The sequence below is a fragment of the Seriola aureovittata genome, chromosome 9, assembly GCF_021018895.1.
Source record: "Seriola aureovittata isolate HTS-2021-v1 ecotype China chromosome 9, ASM2101889v1, whole genome shotgun sequence".
Classification (NCBI taxonomy): Eukaryota; Metazoa; Chordata; class Actinopteri; order Carangiformes; family Carangidae; genus Seriola; species Seriola aureovittata.
Genome location: NC_079372.1, coordinates 2,717,399 through 2,735,425, shown reverse-complemented (window position 1 = coordinate 2,735,425; position 18,027 = coordinate 2,717,399). Strand labels below are relative to the sequence as shown.

The window sequence follows — 18,027 nt, the reverse complement described above, 5'->3', positions numbered from 1 at the left end:
CATTGAGGATAATCCTGGGATCTTTGGTGGGTGACAAGCTGTAGCTAGCTACAGATGAGCTTCCACCATTCTGAGATCAGTTATGATATTGCACGCATTTACATGTGCAGATGCACGTGGAAACTGTCCTTGCACATTAGAAAATGACTTCAGTCTTTTCTTCCGTAGAAATAAAAGTTGTAGCAAGTAAAAGAGAAAATGACACTGTGATTTATCATCTCTGTAAGAGAAATGCAGTACATTTGAGAAGTTTGTAGCTGTAAAAACCATAAATGGAAATAAAATAATTCCAACTAACTTGATCCATTTTCACATATGAACCCTGGACCCTGTCCGGATTTACCCTTTCACCATGTCGTCTGACTCACCGGATATAGGCTGTGGGTACAAGCCTGTCATTGAGCGCCTATTTCAGGCAGCTAGACCATTCTCCAGCACTCTCACACTGCTGTGGAGATAGGTCTGGCTATGCAAGACTACAATCTCACCTACCGGAAACACTGTTTAGTTTAGGTGAGGGGGTGGCCCCAAGGTAGAGCGTGCACGAGAAATGATAGAAACATTATCAGCACGCCCACTTGCCTGAATTCTCCGGACAGTGACCGGCTTGATTCACACACCGGCTCAATCAGACAACATGCACACTTTATACTGGGGAGCTGGCAAAGGTAAAGTCTGTTTAATACCAGGCCCAACTCACTGGAACATTTGTGCTCACACATACAGCGTCTCCAGGAAAGGTTCAGGGTGTCAGTGCATGTGTGAAAGCACCTACGTATATTGTGTTAGTCTAATTTGTACATAGTGACAGCTGTGACATAGGATATTTTATGGTTTTGGTGTGTTTTTATTTCTCGCACAGAATACCAGTTTGGAAGGTACATGTTTAAATCTGTCAATAATCTTGACAGGTGTGAACTAATTTACTGAGCAGTTAAACTGAATCACCTCATCAATCTGACAGTAAAATGTGTCCTTGAGGCTTGTACAAGGTTGCCAATATAAATTCTGACAAAAAAGGAAATCCAAACAATAAGGAGATAAGCTCATCACCTTAGAATATTTCCATGCACTAACAAATAGATAAAAGTAATAAATAAGAGTTTCCCATTGTGTTTCGCAAAATCTGCCTGGACTGGTTGATTTTCTTTTGGTTGTAAAAGTTGTAAAAGTTGTAAAAATAAATTTAAAAAAAAATAAGATAAAGTTGTAAAAAAGTTGCAAGTTGTAAAAATGAAAAATAATGAAGAAAGAAGACAACCACTAATAAATTGATAGACACAGTACATATACGCACACATGCACAGCATACAAACATACACATATACATTTAAAACTGGAGACAATAATGCAGCCAACAGCTTAAACAGTTTCCAACTGATGAATAACTGCCAGAAAAAAAGATTGATAACATCAGTCTGCAGCTATGAGATCAATCAGATGCATGAAAGTAAAAGACGCATCCCAAACCCTCAATGTTCCAGAAAGCAGAAATAAACCCAGTGGGGAAAAGTACAGTCCACATAGCACATATTGTTCCCAAGGTGTTTTTACACATACGTTCCATCAGTGTCTCCTTGGCCTGCAACCACCCCACCACTTCTGGCTTCAATTCCAGGAACGAAGAGAAAAAATAAAGTGTTTCTCTCCCATTATAGCTGTTAACTTTCTTCCACAAAATTGTCAAATGGTCTTCACCACAGTGGAATGAAAATGGGGATCATGTATGAAATTACATCAGAATTGTGAAAGTTCCCGCTGAAGTGAAGTGGAACAAAGGACACTTTTTTTTTTTTCTCCTCAAAACTTGATTAGTACTGTAGATTGGTACTGTGCAACATGACATCTGGTACACCAGATGTCATGTTGCAGAAATAGAGCTGTTATAGGGAAACATTAATCAAGCCCCAAAGGCCAACAAATCGTTAATTAATGCTATTAAATTCTTTGCGGAATCCTCACACATAATTACATGTACTCGCAGCAGGTGTGGTGCTACAACATGCACTGGTACACTACAGCAGTTCCCTGTGGGCATATCATCGAGCTCGGCTTCAACAGACAGGCCTGTTCAGATATATGAGAATGTAATCATCATCCAAAACAGCCTGATTGGTACAAGTACAAACATTTAACCTTTTTTACTGCAGCTAAGAAACATGTTTTCACTTTTTATATGCTCAATTTACAACTTTATTCTGTTGTGTAAGCTACTATTTTGTAAATAATTTTGGTACAGGGAGGTTGTCAAGGTTGTCAAGCAGATGACTTAATTTGTAAACGAAGAAACAAAGGTGACAGAGACAAAACATGCACATGAAGAAAGAATATTTCCATTTTTTGGGACTGGTCCATCAAAGCAGTCACTGATGTACGCACTGTTCCCTCGAACACAACCATGTCATCAGCTCATGTTTTCCTTTCCTCTTGTACACTATGTTTTTGTCTTTAACGGGTGAGTTTGTTTTTTTTGTATGTACTTTAATAAGATGCTTTCTAAATTGCCCCAGCTTGTTTACAGCCCCAGGTGAACTAAAAAACGTTCTCATTGCCGTGATGGAGAGGGTTAAAAAAAACAAAGACAAAGACATTAGTTATCCTGCTGCCTACAGTGCCTACAGTGTGATTCCCCATCTCAAGCCGTAGTCTTCTATGCAACAGTAATTGATATCCTCCTCCTATATTTTCCTCTTCCTGGGCAACACGGTGGTGCAGTGGTTACCAAGAAGGTTCTGGGCTCTCCCCCTCCCTGCGTGGGTTTATTCCTGGTACTCTGGTGTCCTCCCGCAGTTGGAGACTCTAAAATGCCCTGTAGGTGTGAATGAGTGTGAATGGATGCTCGTCTGTCTATGTCAGCCCTGGCAACCAGTCCTTGGTTTTCCCTGTTTGACCCCAGCCCCCACCTCCAGCAACCCCCAAAGGATAAGCAGCAGCACGTGGATGGATTTTCCTCTTCCTCCTATACTTATTAACAAACTCATCCCACACCTGACTGTAACATTCTTGTAAGGCACGTGGAAGCTTGACCTTAAAGAATAACTGTGCCCTGTTCTGTCCACATAATCACATAGACATTTGTTGATATATGATGGATTTTGTTCATACCTGCGATTTTTCGAGCGCAATTCATATTGTGTGTACAAGCAGGTTTTCTGCTCAAATTGAGCTGCTTTCGGTCTGTTTGCACTTAAAGGTTTGATTCAGCCGGACCCTCCCTAACTCGCCCCTCCCAAACCATCACATAACAGGCAAGAACCCGAAGTCTATTTTGTACATTGACTCATCCATACAAAGTATAAGGGTGCTCATGTTGAAAAGCAAGCGGGTGATGGTCTATCATATCACAGCAGCGGTGACAGGTTGTCAATATAGCTAATCTGCTTCATGTGGACTGACTGGGTTTGTGGGTTGATCAGATTTGGCAGTGACAGTAACAATCAATCCACTGTCATCAGACTCTGATCCCAGTGTTTCTAAATCCTGATTGGTGCACTCAAGTATCTGACACGACCCTTTCCTAACTGAGCCCCGCCCACTTCAAACCAGTGACACAAGCACAAAGAGAAGAAGAAAAATACAGAAAACTTTAATGTGACACACACAAAACTGTTCAAAAATTTTGGGGGGCCTTTAAATCACTATTTCAAAACTGTCGGCTCTTCAAGTTCCAAGAGCCTATTTTAAATTTTTTGCAGGTGGCTTTCCAGTATGACCGAGAATTAAAAGATAAAAAGATGCAATTAGCTCACGAGGTAAATACCGAAACATAAAACGCTTAATTTGTTTGTTTACGATCATGTCGATAAACCAACAGTTGAAAGTTAAGGTTATTGAGTGTGAACAGTTCAAATAGGAACATTTCTCACATTCCACACTTGAATGAACCAGTGTTTGCATGTTACTCCGTTCCTTGTCGTGAGAGTCAACTCTCAGCTTCTTAAGAAGTCAAACGTTGTGAAAGACTTTGCCCTGTATGATTTACCTTTGTGGTGAAGAATTCTACAAATTCATGCCTCCAGGCGGCAAAACATATTTTTTGAACTCCTTCAAACTAACTTCCTCATCCTCAGAGGCCAGGAAGTTTGCATTTGAGTATGTGTCCTGTAGGTTTCAATGAGGGTTCTCTAGTAGTTGATACTGTATTGCATATGTCCGGTGCAGTGTGTTGTCGTTTACGTTTAATTACAGGCCTTTAAGGAGCTTGTCGCCTCGAGATGAACCCACCCATATTGTTCCCCTTCATGAGTTGATACCAAGTGAGGTAGCCTACCGTAGCTTCAGCAGCTGGTAATAATGAATGTCACCTCATTATTGGCAAGAACTGCGGATTTGAGGAGGAACAAGATCTCTGTTGCTGCTCTGGCGCCAACGAGGCCCGAACTGAAGTTGTCAAGTCATGTCTGAGTTTCAGACTCCAGAGCAGCTCTTAGGGTAAGTGGGGTCATTGATAAATGCATTCCTTTAGAACAAAGGGGAAGACCTGTTTTTTCCTACATGGTCACCATTAGTCAGGTGGAAAAGACACATCAATGCTTTTGATCACTCAGGGAAAGTATCAAACACAATACTTTTTATGGACTTTGCAATAACATATTTTTTGGCATCTTGGGGGCAGAAACAGGCTGTGAATACAATTATGAAATATTTTCATCATTTAAGTTCATATGGTGAGGTTTGTTTCTGGCCACCAGCAAAATGTAAGTCCAATATTCACTCTTCTTTAAGCTCTGTTTTTGGTCAGAAATATCTGGCTCTTTATCTGCTAAATGTTCCTCTATGTTCACCAAGTAGTTGCTAATTTTGCAACAAAAGACTGGGACCGCTTTTACAACACTATGAAAGCAATGAGAGTGAACGAAAATAGTAAAAACAAAAAAACAGCGGCTTTAAAGGCCCTGTGTGTATAACTCTTAAAGTATTCTGATGGCATACGTTTTGTGGGAAAATTAGCCAGTCCTTGTTGAAATTAGTGTAGTTCATGTGTTGTGTTGCGCCAGAAAAGCAACAAAAAATGAATGCTATATTGCTCTGTGCCTCCTATGTGTAAACAGGCAATTGTTTTCAAACATGTTCAGCCATAAAAAAAAAAAAGTATAAGGTGATAACACGTAGAGAATGTGTGTCTTAGCTTGTTTTGAAGTTGTTCTGCCTGCAAGTGGCCAAAATTGATTAATGCTGCTGTAAAATAAACAAAGATAATTGTAAGTGAATGTGAAAGGAAGTATTTGAAGGAAAGGATAGGCATGTTTATTTATATTGCAACATTCAGACACAATGTAATTCCAAGTGCTTTACACAAACATAGAAATACATTAAAAAGACATCAACAAGACGGCAAAATTGCATAAAAAGGCAATAAAAACAAGGGAATTTATAGAGGCATAGATTAATTAAAAACATGAAGACATTAAGATAACATTGTAACAAATTATAATTACAAATTGTATTTAAAAGGCAATAAAAACAGAAATAAAAGCAAGAACAAGCAAATAGTTAAAGATTAAAAGGAGGTCACATATGCAACACTTACATTTCCCACTTACATTACACTGTTTTAATATACAGCTTATGAGTAAATGAGTTTGTGTCCCCTGTCCCACGTTAGTGTGTACCATGTGGCAATAATTAAAAGCATCATGTTTTGAAATGTCATGGATGGTCCACGAGGCCCCAAGAATACTGTGATATTATTTAGTAAATATTAAGCATCTACTGCACCTATAACATTTCATGCATTATTACAGTTATTGCTCAGTTATTGAATGTGAAATCTGAAGTAGTCTAATTACTTTTTTGCCACATATAAAATTCATAACTGTCAATCTATAAAACTCATTACAGGAAAATCCCTTTTATATAATTGCTGAATAATTTGCATTTGATACATGTTAATTAAAGCAACATTTCATTCCGACAGCATATGTGAATAGATGAAATTACTGACAAAAGGAAACCCAGCAGGCACTGGACAATGTCAGAAAGACGCTGGACTACATTCAACCAAATATCACTATCGAGCGGCGTTGATGGCCAGCTGGGTGCCTGCAGATAATGTTCACTCAGTGTTTAACATGCAAGGTGTGTCATAGTAGATACCATAGCTTTCAGGCAGCACGGTGCAGCAGTGGTTAGCACTGTCGCTCTTCTCCCATGCCTGTGTCAATCAATCCAATTTTTCATACAGGTGAGTGCAGTTCAAAGAGCTTCACAGATGGCTGAAATACAATAAAGGAGGTTTTAAAAGATATGATGATGATAATAATAATAATAATAATAATAATAATAAAATAGAGTTAGAATAAAAACTGGATTAGAAATTGGGTAAGAATATATATTTTTTTAAATGATAAAAGTCATGAAAAAATACATAATAATAATTATGATAAAATAACAGAATACAATTTCCACATTTAAGTGAATAAAATAAAGTGAGTAATGTCTATAAACCCTTGATTAAAAGCCAGGCTGAAGAGGTAGGCTTTAAGTTTACATGTAAATAGTTCAACACTTCCAGCTTCTCTCAGGTCCTCAGGCTGTTCTACTGGCTTGGAGTATAAAAGCTAAAAGCTGCCTCACCAAAGGTTTTAATCCGTCTTTACCATCCTGTTTTAATCCTATGTTGATGAAGTGCTTCAAAAACCAGTAAAAGAATTTTAAAGTCAATATGGAAATTGACAGGCAACCAATGAAAGGAATTTAAAACAAGTTTGTTGGCTTGGGGTAAGTCCAAGGGAATTTAATCATGCGACTGTTTTCTCTGAGGGGAAACTTAAACTAATTAAAAAGAATTGGCCTTAAAATTGTTCTTGAATGATTTGGATACATCACTTCATCATTTTATCCTCTCCTTGAATTCTGTCATAATTAGCATACTTTGTGAGGTCACAGTGACCTTGACCTTTGACCACCAAATTGTAATGAGTTCATCCTTGAGTGGAGGGTGAACTTCAAAATCAGTGGTGTCTACGTACATCAGTTTGGCATAGTGATGAGTGGGAGCCCAGATAGTGCCCACTGCAGGTAGAGTCAGCAAGCTTATAAAGGTTGATGCACAAAAGAGACAATTCAGTTTACTCCCAGGCCTGAAATTCAAATTGATTTTCTTGCTGTGTTTTGGTTTTTTTGTAATAAAACGTACATCACATTGAGCTCAGAATGCTTGTGTTTAATTGAGTCTGGAAATCATGTACGGGAGGATCTGAACTTATCCAGCCTGGGTGAAGATTTCTCTCCCAGTCATCATAATATTGACATTTGACCTTTGACCACTGACCATTAAAACCTAATCAGGTCATTCTTGAGTCCAAGCGAATGTTTGTACCAAATTAGAAGAAATATTGAGACAGTGTGTTCACGAAAGTGGAATGGACAGATATATGGACGGACGGACAGACAGATGGACAACCTGAAAACCGGCCATGGCTGTCGCCTGCGCAGAGGCATTAAAATGCTTGACTCAGACACAACTCAGCAGGCCTTTTTAATCATCCGTATCAGCCACGTGGTTCAGTAGTGCAGCTTGTCGTAAATAACAGGATCGGTTTCCACTGGGCTACACTTTGGCTGCAAACCTGCAGTCTCTCTGAGGTCGGCTTAAAGATGTGGTGCAGGCCTTTTCTGTTTACCAACGTCAGGTTGGAGGTTGAGTACTAACTACAGTATTCATTACAAAATGAGAAAAAGAAAACTATTAAAGGAAAGATATCGCATTAATGTGAAATTACACTAAAGGAAAAGCAGGGCTGCACACTTCATATATCATTAATATGCAAGTTGCTTAAATAAAAAAGTTCAGATGCTGATTATGTTATAACCAAAAGATAAGAGACTTTAATGCATCTTCACATCCTAATTACATTTATCTCTGTATACATTGAAAAACAAAAACATTACAAAATTATTACAAATATTATGATGGAATCTGAAGCAATATTCTAATCAGAAACAGCTATCAGACATTTGAGAAAAATTTAAATGATTTCATATTTAGACTTGATTTTTTTTTTTTGGCATCTCTTTCATGCACCAAATAAAGAATATCATGTACTATAAGCCAAGTATAATACCATGCCTTTAGAATGGATTATTGGGAACATTATATGTTTAATAACCCAAATTACAAGCAGAATACACACTACACAAAACTCAGCATGATATCGTGTCTGGAAATGCTTGTGTGGTCGGAGCAATCATGATTGTCTTTCAGATGCGGGTAACCAGGGACAAAAGGTCTATTCATTTATTGAACCTGAGCACAAACAACATAAGCTATGGTAGGGGCCCTGAACCTGCTGTCGCATGGTCAGGATGTCTGCACAGAAATATTTCCCAGGGTATACTGTGGGAATAAGGTCCTTGCTAACTGGGTGATATTGTTGATGCTCAGTGCAGAAAGTTTATACTGAGGCTCCAGGGTAGGCTTATTTGGGGTAGACTTAATACAACATTCCAGGATGATAGGAGGTATTAGGGCTTCAAGGGGTCCAGATGGTCTCATGTTCTGTCTTACAAGGGCAAAAATGCAGAAATGCAGCTCAACTGCATGAAATATATTATTTTGTGATTTACCTAAAAAAAAAACTCATGTATAATTTATAAAGAACCATGATAAAGTTTTTATTTAAGGTTTGTTATCTCAAGTTAAATTACCTTGTGATCTCTGCATAAGTCATTTTTGTGTTATAACATGATAATGTTCTCCTTATCTTTAGAAAACGTAAACACCTTTTCTCCGTTCAACAAGAAAATTAACCCATTGTCTCAGGCGTTTATATTTAGTTTTCTCCATTTGACGAGAAAATGATCTTATCAAGAAAAAACAACTTTATCTCAAGATAACAAGATAATTGACATGATCTCAGGATAACAGGAAAACGATCACAACCAGTTTCTGTATACTTTTGTACAGTTATGTCAGTTTCTGGAAATCGCTTTGTGTAATCCTCTCATATAGCAAGGTAAAAAAAAATCATCATCATCATTATTTAATTATGTAATTATTTAGCCACAGTAGAATATGCAGGTATTGTTGCTCAGTTTAATTTTGGTGTACAATTTACAGGATGACACTCAAAATATATTAGATACTGTACAATGCACTGGCCCACTTTGAGAAATAAAAATATGAAATCACACCAGAGGTAGCCTTGAGAATTGAAAGCAAGCTTATAACTGGATATGGTCGCATTTCATAGCTCATCGAAGGAATGTGGGGTAGGTCCGCATGGTTGGCGACCATAAATTCAACTCAGCCCATGAATACTACTCAGATGGCCACTAGCAAAGAATTTAGGGAAAATGGAGGGTTTAAGCACTGCAGTTGACCATGTAAACACCCAACAGACAATAAACCCCCAGGCTAATCCAGCTGTGCTGTACACAGTACCTTCCCACATTGGACCACTTTTTTTTTCCCAGACCAGAGAAGCTCAAATATTCCCATAAAAGATTTCTTCTCTGCTGGGTCTGCGTACTTAATTTCACTGTATGCAGTCTGGCTGGGATCCCACCTGAGGCCTGTAAATTGCAAATACGTTCTACACAAGAGGAAAGAATAAATATGTCCATGTTATTTATGCAAAGAACATAGTACAAATACACAAAGTGATAATTAACATTAAACAATAAGTTTGACTTTATGTCTGGGGATGACAAACAGAAACCTAACCACTTGTGGTGCTTGAAACATCAGTTTCTTTTTTTTTTCAATTAAACCTCAGTGATTGGCGTACAGTGGCATTTATTTCCACGACTTGGAATACAGCTCATGTATAAGAGTGAAACTAGATGTATCTACATATAGCTGATGAAGACAGATGAATGCTTTTAAGAAAGTAACAATATAGTCACAACTTTTTTCATGAAAAGAACATAAAAACAAAATGAGTGCCTGATGATGTCAAAAGAAGCTCTAGTAGTAGTTCTCTGCCTTTTACTTTCTCTTAAAGCTAGAATCCACTGCTGTAGTAAAACCACCATTACCAGCCTGTAACAGGCAGGAGGAAAGTGAATTATAAATACTAGTGGTTAAGTCTGAGCAATTCAAGCTTTACAGCGTAGTTTCAGACAACATGTTTTGTTATACAGTTAGATTATGGTGTCCTCCTTTTCCAGTTCCACATGTATTCCCTTTATATTATCCCATAATATATATGTTGATGTATAAAGATATAGTAATATGAGATTTCTAAATGTACATAGATACATACTATACATACTGTACAAAGTGAGAACACAACTATTTGTTGGAAGAGTCATTTGAAACCATACATTTTTTCTCCATGTGTCAGATCATGGTTATGATCATTGTCCTTTTTGAGTTCTTGGCGAACAACTTGGTCTCTGTAACAAAACTACAGATACTCTGATTATTCTTTCATCCAGAAACATGCTTATATTTCTCACAGAAAAATTGATTTTAGAAAGTATGCAAGATTCTTGTGCACCGATTTGAATGTTGCATTCTTTCATTCATCACGTTGTACGAGGTGACACGTTCTTTACTGCCCATTCACACACACAAACACACACACACACACACACACACACACACACACACACACACATATGCAAACACACAAGCCAGTAATGGCGACTGTATGGCCTCTGTTCACTAATATTTATTGACTCAAGCTACAGAATCACTATATTGTGCTGGTAGCATTTCATGGTCTCTTTTCATGTTATATAAAGTAATAATTTCAGTAAACAACAACAATTAATCTATTACATGTGTACAATGTGGCCCTCTAAAATTATATTTGATTTTTAATGCTGATTAATTGACCATCTACTGACCAGCAGAGGAAACTGTCATAGACATGTTTTGTTTGTTTGGACCAGAACAGCTGAGTTTCCTTAGGATGGAGCATTTTTCATGTCAACGTTCTGATCCAAGCTGCTGTGTGCAAAAAGGCAACAATAACCAGCTCAAATCCTTTTTGTGGTACTTTTGTCGAACTGAGGACCTATTACACTTTTCTGTATTTCCTGTCATATATATCATGTTACATGTCAGATGTCAATAATATATGTGGCCAAAGTTTCAAATAATGAGATAAACATAAAAAGTAAACCCTGTAAACAAAAGCTTGGCATCAGACTGGTCTGAACGCTAGGTTTCCAATGGTTCTTTCTACTTCTCAAGTGACGAGACTTAATCTCCTAAAATTGTCTGCTTGTTGAGTATTATTAAATGTGATCCAGCGTACAAATAACCAGCGGTGCACGTTTAGTATACAGTTGTTTGGTGACAACATCATCTTTTGTATTTCCTGACAGCAGAAGTTTTCTACATCAGTCTGCACTTTATCAAATTTCCCACAAGTACAACTATTAACAGGGGCATTATGTAGAAAATGTAATACACGGATCATGACTGAAAGACTAAATCTACTGTTATGCCACAAAATAAGCAGGTAATAAGCCCCTCGGCAGGCTTCCAGATGTTAAACAGGAGAGAGTGGGATCTGAAGGAGGCCCAAGCCAATATTGTCTGTGTCAGTCAGACGCTCAACTGAGGGGCTGCATAACAGGCAGTTTGATATAAATAAGGACATTGGTTGAACTTTGAATCGTGCAAAGCTACTCTTGTGGAGTCCCAGAATAAAAAATAAAGTTGCAAATGAGCATAATAGGTCCCCCTTTAACAACAACGAATGCTTTTACTAAACAAGTGGTGATGTATTCTTGGCAAGACACTGGGCAAGTTATTATAAATAGAGAAAAAAAAAAGTGTAATCCCAGTATAAGTTTCAGGCCTCAGTGGAGAAGTTGTGCCAAACTCAGAGCGTGTTGTCTTGAAATGCCTCCTCATATTAAGCTCCTTTTTAATGGAAATGCTCTCAGGGCACCGTAACCACATGGACCACAAACCAGCAGGCGCTAACAAATACTTGTCTACCTCTACTTCTAGAGTAGACCACATAGTTTGGTAATTTGGTAACGGTTGATTTGGTGGGACCAAATGCTGCCCGACAAAAAAGAGAGAAAGTACAAACGCTTGTCTGTATTATATGTTAGCTTCCTTGTGACAGGAGGAATATTTGTGCTATTGATAGAAAATGATAAAAGAAACAAATATTTTAATAGGATAAGTAAGTGAATAATGTTTGCTCAGCATCAGCCAAAGGAATTATTTGACAAAGTGGATGGAGACAGAGCAGTGGAGGTAAAAGAGAGAGAAACTGGAAGGATTCAATTACTGCGAGGGGAAGGCACATGTGGCCCCAGAAGCAAGGAACACAGTCGCCCGACTATGGTGGAGCACTGCATGTTATTGTATCATATTGAACTCTAGTAGCATAGCTTCATGGATTTCGACACACTTCAACCGCAGTCTGTTGAGACCTTGGGCAATACGGTACCAACCCCACCCCCCACACTTAAAAAAAAAAATCTCTCACTTGAAAGATAAGTCTGGCATTATTCCGTATTTTTATTGTTGCGAATAAAGTCCATTACAAGACCTAAAGCGACGATATGTCTGCCTCAGTACTTTCCATCGCCCCTACCCTGTCTGTGGCACTCAGCCCCAAGCCTGATCATTTCTAATGAAGATGTAAATCTGTAAAACTGAGTCACAAAAACTCTATATAGTTTCATTTTTAGCAAAAGCTAAATATTTTCCAGGAACAGCTGGGCACTGTAGTTTTTCGTAAATGTCACTGAAACAGGAGTAAAGTGCATTTGTTAGGGACTATTTTCATCTGCAGATTAACATACATTTGGTGCACTAATGAGCATTGGGACACTGTATGTGGGACTCACTGTGTTTTTGGTTGGTTTAGTAGACTCTACACTCAGCAAGGGATGGTTCAATACAAATTTCACTGCGGATAAATGTTTTCAACTGAAAAACAACAGTTAGTCAGTGGAGGTAAGGGAAAAGCCCAACAAATACCACCGATAGCTCAGCTGTACAGAGCACGCTATATTATTGCTGAAAGAACTGATACGCTAAAAAAAAAACTATCAGAGTGTGACTGCTTTCCAGACGGACTGTAAATAGTCTCATAAACCAAAGAGCAGTTGGCCCAAGAACACAAGTGGCCAAAAGCTTTTTCGTTTGCATGTTTTGATATTTTTAAAGGCAAGCTATCACAAACCCCGCCTTGCCTCTGATTTCCATGGTTTCTGGTGGCACTTATTGCCTTCCAATATTTTTGCACAAGTAGTAGTTGTCTCTTATACATTGATACAAGTTTATCTCGTTGTTTTGCACAATAGAGTCAAGTGTAGTCCACAACAATCTGCAACCAGGTGTGAATACAAATGGTTTGTCTGCACAAGCTTGACAGAAGCAAAGTCATTGGCTATTGTATTATTTTTGCATTATGGTGCAAGTAATCCTCATGCTGCTCTTAGGAGGGAACAAAAAGGGGATAGCCTCCAGGGATCTGAACTGAATTTGCTGAAGAGTTCTTGAAACCACTCGGCCTGATGGAACTTGCTTCAAAGTTCTTTCCTTGACTGTGAGTGTACCTGTGGCGGCAAGAGTGCCAAACGGAGAGTGAAGGGGCCCCGCAAAGGAGTGAAGAGTCCAGTCCCCCAAGAAGAGAAGAGCAGAAGATGGAGAGCTGTCAAACTGTCATCCAGGGCCAGGGACCCTGTGGAGACTCCTGCCTGGCTCTGTCTGCAGAGGGCTTTGAAGAGAACATTTCACATTAAAAAAGTCATATTAAAGGGTAAATCCAGTGATTGAGCATTGCACTTCCTTAGGCCTAGTGTTAGAGGATTTACAAGAGACAGGCCAAAATCAAAGCAGGGGAGGCTGATGTATCCTGATTTCTTAGTCTCTAGTATGGATGAAACTCCAAAAACACTGGATCCTACATTTCCCATAATGCAACCAGTCGGGTTTCTGCGCCACTGTGTGGTATACTTCAAACAATGGCGACTGAAACTGAGCGGATGTTGGATTTGGAGCAAATAAATGCTGAACTTTTACTGTCACTGAAATTGCTTCAGCACAAAAAAGAGAGAAGATGTCGGAGGACGTTGTGTGTACAGCCATTAAACTGAGTGAGACATGGAGGAGACATGCTACCAAGCAGACCAATCACACTTGTTGCGGCCTGTGTCGCTGCTAGGGAGGTGTATGTCAGGATAAAGCGTAGGGCACAGCAGTGATTCAGTGCAGGAGTGTAATACCATGCAGACAAAATGATGTCACATGTGCATTTTTAACTACAACTACAATGTTCAGATACATTTTTGATAAAATTCTGCTCTTTGAATGAAAGACAATAGAGACAATTCACTCACACCTCATTGTTTTTATAACCTCTTCTGTCTCATAAGACTAAACACACATGACCCACTGGCTAAAACTTAGTTAGTTACTCTTATTTTAGATAGTCAACCTACAGAGGGTTTGTATTTGTAACATTTCGCTGATCTTTATTGAACATTCTAATGTTCAATTAATGTTCAACAATGTACATACAAATATTCAACCAACAATTAGTTTTAACCATTTAAGTTTCTTTCTTTGAATCTCAACTAATTAGTGCAGAATTGAATCACATATATTCATCTATATTCATATCTGAGAGCACTCAAAGTCTCACTATTAAAATTTGGTAGCAATCCAAAACTGCCTGTGCTTGGTTTTACAGAAGCCTTTTCATCAGATTAGGTCAAAGCTATTCATTTCACCCTTCACTTATATTGGCTTGACAAGTTGACTGAGACCGAAAAGGATCCCATGTCACTTTCACAGAAAGAATCAGACTGACCTCGACAGACAAAAATCCTGGCACTGAGGATCTCCATCAAGTACAACACAAATGCAGCGCTGAGTCTTTGCCCCCTCAGGTTCAGCTGGTGGTCCGACAGCAGCACGTCTGATACGCTGAGGGCCTCGGTAGCTCGACATTCCATAGGGCACAGTGCGCCTAAGAAGTTAAAACAAACAGACGCCATTTTCCTCAGTAACAGTAGAAATGTGTGATAAATCACATTCTTGAGGATACAGAGAAAAATAATATATCAGTATTAGATATTGTTATATTTAGCGAGAGTCTTCTAATAGCCCTCAAGGCAGCTGTTACATACAGTATACTTCTTTTTGTAAACCTGATTAACCTTGAGGGCATATTACCCTTTTACCTGTGCAGAGTTAAGTGGCTGCTGTGTTTTGATATATCACAAAAGGGTCTGGAACTGATGTCAGCTGGGGGCTGTTATCTGATGTTAGAAGAAAAGGCTTTGAGGAATCCTGCCCTTTAAACAATACGGCACACTGAGTTAAATACTTTAATTATGACTGTAGTGCAGGGGAAAGGTCACAGAAGAAGAAGGAATCATAAATACACACACTGACACTTCGAGGCTACCTATTGTAAGCAAGAAGCAATGGGTGGCTCCTCTGGAGCATTCAGGCTGTGGGTGTTTTCTGTATGTGAAACCTTTTGCTCAAAGGAAACATATCATTCTTTTGGAGTTTATCTTCTATCCCAGAGCAATTGCTCGCCGCAGTGTGAGCGCACAAAGTTCAAAACACACTTGATGCCTTAATATTAAAAATTATTGTATGTGTCATCATCCTCCTCGGTCTTTAAACTATGTCAATTTGTCCCAACTTGCAAAGCAGTAATAAAGTGAGATTTTTACCTGAAATGCCAACAGCAGTCTTGGCAGAAGATAAAAGAGGAAGAAAGAATGCTTCTCTACTGTCCTGCCAATGGTTTTAATATGCAGCTCGGAGGTGGTAGAACAAAACACCATTCCTCAACACAAGATCACAACACATCGAGGATGTTGTAAATTATATTTTAAGGTATTGTTTCTAATCTGCAGTATGCTAGGCCATGTTGAACATACATTGTGGAACCGCAAATTGTGAAAAAACAGCCACTTGCTCTAATCGTGCCGGGTTGGTAATGTTCATTTTACACGGTCCCTCATCCCCTGCAGAGCCAACAGAACTTACCTCTGTCCAGAACCGGCCCCTGACTTTTGGTGATCAGAACATGACCGGTCCCAGAACCAATCTGTCAAATTACTTCCACTATTATAAATAATGATACTTTCTTTATGTTACCTTCCTGCATGTCCATACAGCACAAGGTGTTATACCAAAGGAAAAGTTAATTAATATAATCTGCGGGAATTTAAAGTCATTTCTATTCATTTATTTGCTTCTTTCTGAAAGCAGCAAAAACTATTTTCATAACTACAAAACTCCCTTTCAACAACTCAAATGAATGAATAAAGCATTTTAAGAATCAACCAATGCTGACTTTTAGCTTTGCACGTCAGAGACTAGCTGCTTCTATTATCACATGTTCACTCAAGCCCACGATTAATAAGAATATCCACTTTTGTGCTTGTTTGGTAAGTGCTTTGATAGAGGATTTGTTTGTTTTATTAGAGCATGGATTCAGTACGTGCTCTGTCATGGATTTTAGTTTAGCACAGGAGACAGGCATGCAAATGAATATATGCAACCTAATCTTTTGCATGGTGCAGGAAGCATTTTGATAAAGACATCAATGCAGGGCTGTCACTCAGACTTCATTTCCAGTCTCTGAATCAATTTTGCCAGGGAGGTATGTTACACAGGACTTGTATCATGGCTCATATGTTGGGCCACTGTGAGGATGAGAGGGTTATAAAGGAGTAACTGGAGAGAGAGAGAGAGAGAGAGAGAGAGAGAGAGAGAGAGAGAGAGAGAGAGAGAGAGAGAGACAATAAGTGGCATTAAACCGCCACATCTCTACAGTCAGCTTTTCACCTTGCAAGGCGCGTTGCTTTCTGCTGGGCTTGCCATCACTTGAACTATGATTGCGTCTGGCGCCTCGGGGGAGAAGTTATCGGGCGTGACTTGCTACAGTTTCTTGGCTTCAGTGCTCCCATTGAGTTGCACAAACCAACCGCATGCCAATCTGGTTTTTAAATAGTCTTAATTGGTGCTCTCTATCCCCTGACAAAGGACGAGGTATTGTGCAAGCCTGGAGTTTGCACAATAGCAGCACGTCCGGGTGGAATTATAGATACCTTATAATATTGAAACAAACAGGTCTTACTCGGGGGTGTTGATCCAGATGATATCCAGGTGGCAGTAGTAGACGCACTCTTTATCCTTGTAGGAATAGCAGGTGCAGCGCTTAGGTCTGGACTTTGTCTCCGCTGCCTCAGACAGCTGCGTGCTGGAGGATCCCCCGGAGCCAAACACCCTGCTGGAGTCTGGGAGAATCCCAGGGGTGACCTCTGATTTGACCGTGGCATCGGATGTCAAGACACCTTATTGTAACACAAAAGGTAGAAATAAATAAATGCACAAATTAGCAGTTGCAAAAATATTGATGAAGCTTATAGGCTAAATTTGCAGCTTGCAGACGTACCTTGTAGGAGAATTAATCCTAGTATTTTGAAAAGCATGATTTTCGCGAGGATGGATATTATCCTTGCCATGTCAGATATTCCCAAAAATAATCATAGCCTGATGAGGATGCAGCGCATTTGTCAAATTAATCTCCCGCGAGTGAAAATCCAATAACTTCAGTGTAGATCCATGTGCGGCTCATCTCATATGGTCCAGACGTCAAATAACGGAGCGGAGGAGGTTTGTCGCGTGGATCCTCTCATATTTATGGCGTCATAAATCCGTCCTGTAACTTGCACGCTGAAGTGAGAGGAAACTGCAGTTTCCTTAATACAAATTGCCCCCCGAGCCGCAGCAAAGGTGATCACTGGAGCAAAGAGAGGAACTGAGCTCCTCCAAGTCACTTCGCCTTCTAAAAGCCCAAATCAAAGATACACTGCTTTGGAGAGGCTCGGGTACACGCCCACGCCTCCCCTAACACCCCCTCTGTCAGATTAAGCAACATAGGCTCCTGTGTGTGTGTGTGTGTGTGTGTGTGTGTGTGTGTGTGTGTGTGTGTGTGTCACTGATACTCCTCTTGTGTTCCTGTTGATGCATGACAAAATATGATATTTGTCTTCGCTGCAGACAGTAAAAGATCATTCAGCCACAGTGAACAGTGTGGGCCCTTGGGCCATTTATTAATTGACTCAAATACT

General features: G+C 39.3%; 1 protein-coding gene across 2 annotated transcripts; it reads right to left on the bottom strand.

Moving 5' to 3' along the window:
• Positions 1–5,175: 5,175 nt before the first annotated feature.
• edn3b (endothelin 3b) lies at positions 5,176–17,761 on the bottom strand. 2 transcript variants are annotated; one of them, XR_008828585.1, is made up of 5 exons: positions 17,349–17,761; positions 17,031–17,247; positions 14,739–14,897; positions 13,483–13,643; positions 5,176–6,215 (listed from the first exon to the last, which is right to left on the bottom strand). XR_008828585.1 is itself a non-coding variant. In XM_056384077.1 (4 exons), exons 1-4 carry the CDS (start codon positions 17,416–17,418, stop codon positions 13,589–13,591), a joined length of 501 nt encoding a protein of 166 aa, XP_056240052.1. In that variant the 5' UTR covers positions 17,419–17,761; the 3' UTR covers positions 7,803–13,588. The 2 variants fall into 2 exon arrangements, 1 of the variants encoding a protein (XP_056240052.1); XM_056384077.1 differs by lacking the exon at positions 5,176–6,215 and having other exon boundaries at positions 7,803–13,643.
• Between the last annotated feature and the right edge of the window lie 266 nt (positions 17,762–18,027).

Excerpts from the sequence above, each read along its gene's own strand:
- edn3b (XM_056384077.1), bottom strand. The coding sequence starts at position 17,418 with ATGGCAAGGATAATATCCATCCTCGCGAAAATCATGCTTTTCAAAATA. Across the intron at positions 17,248-17,348 it reads AGGATTAATTCTCCTACAAG|GTGTCTTGACATCCGATGCC; the intron begins GTACGTCTGCAA and ends TGTTACAATAAG. Across the intron at positions 13,644-14,738 it reads CAGGATTTTTGTCTGTCGAG|CCCTCTGCAGACAGAGCCAG; the intron begins GTCAGTCTGATT and ends TTCTCTTCAAAG.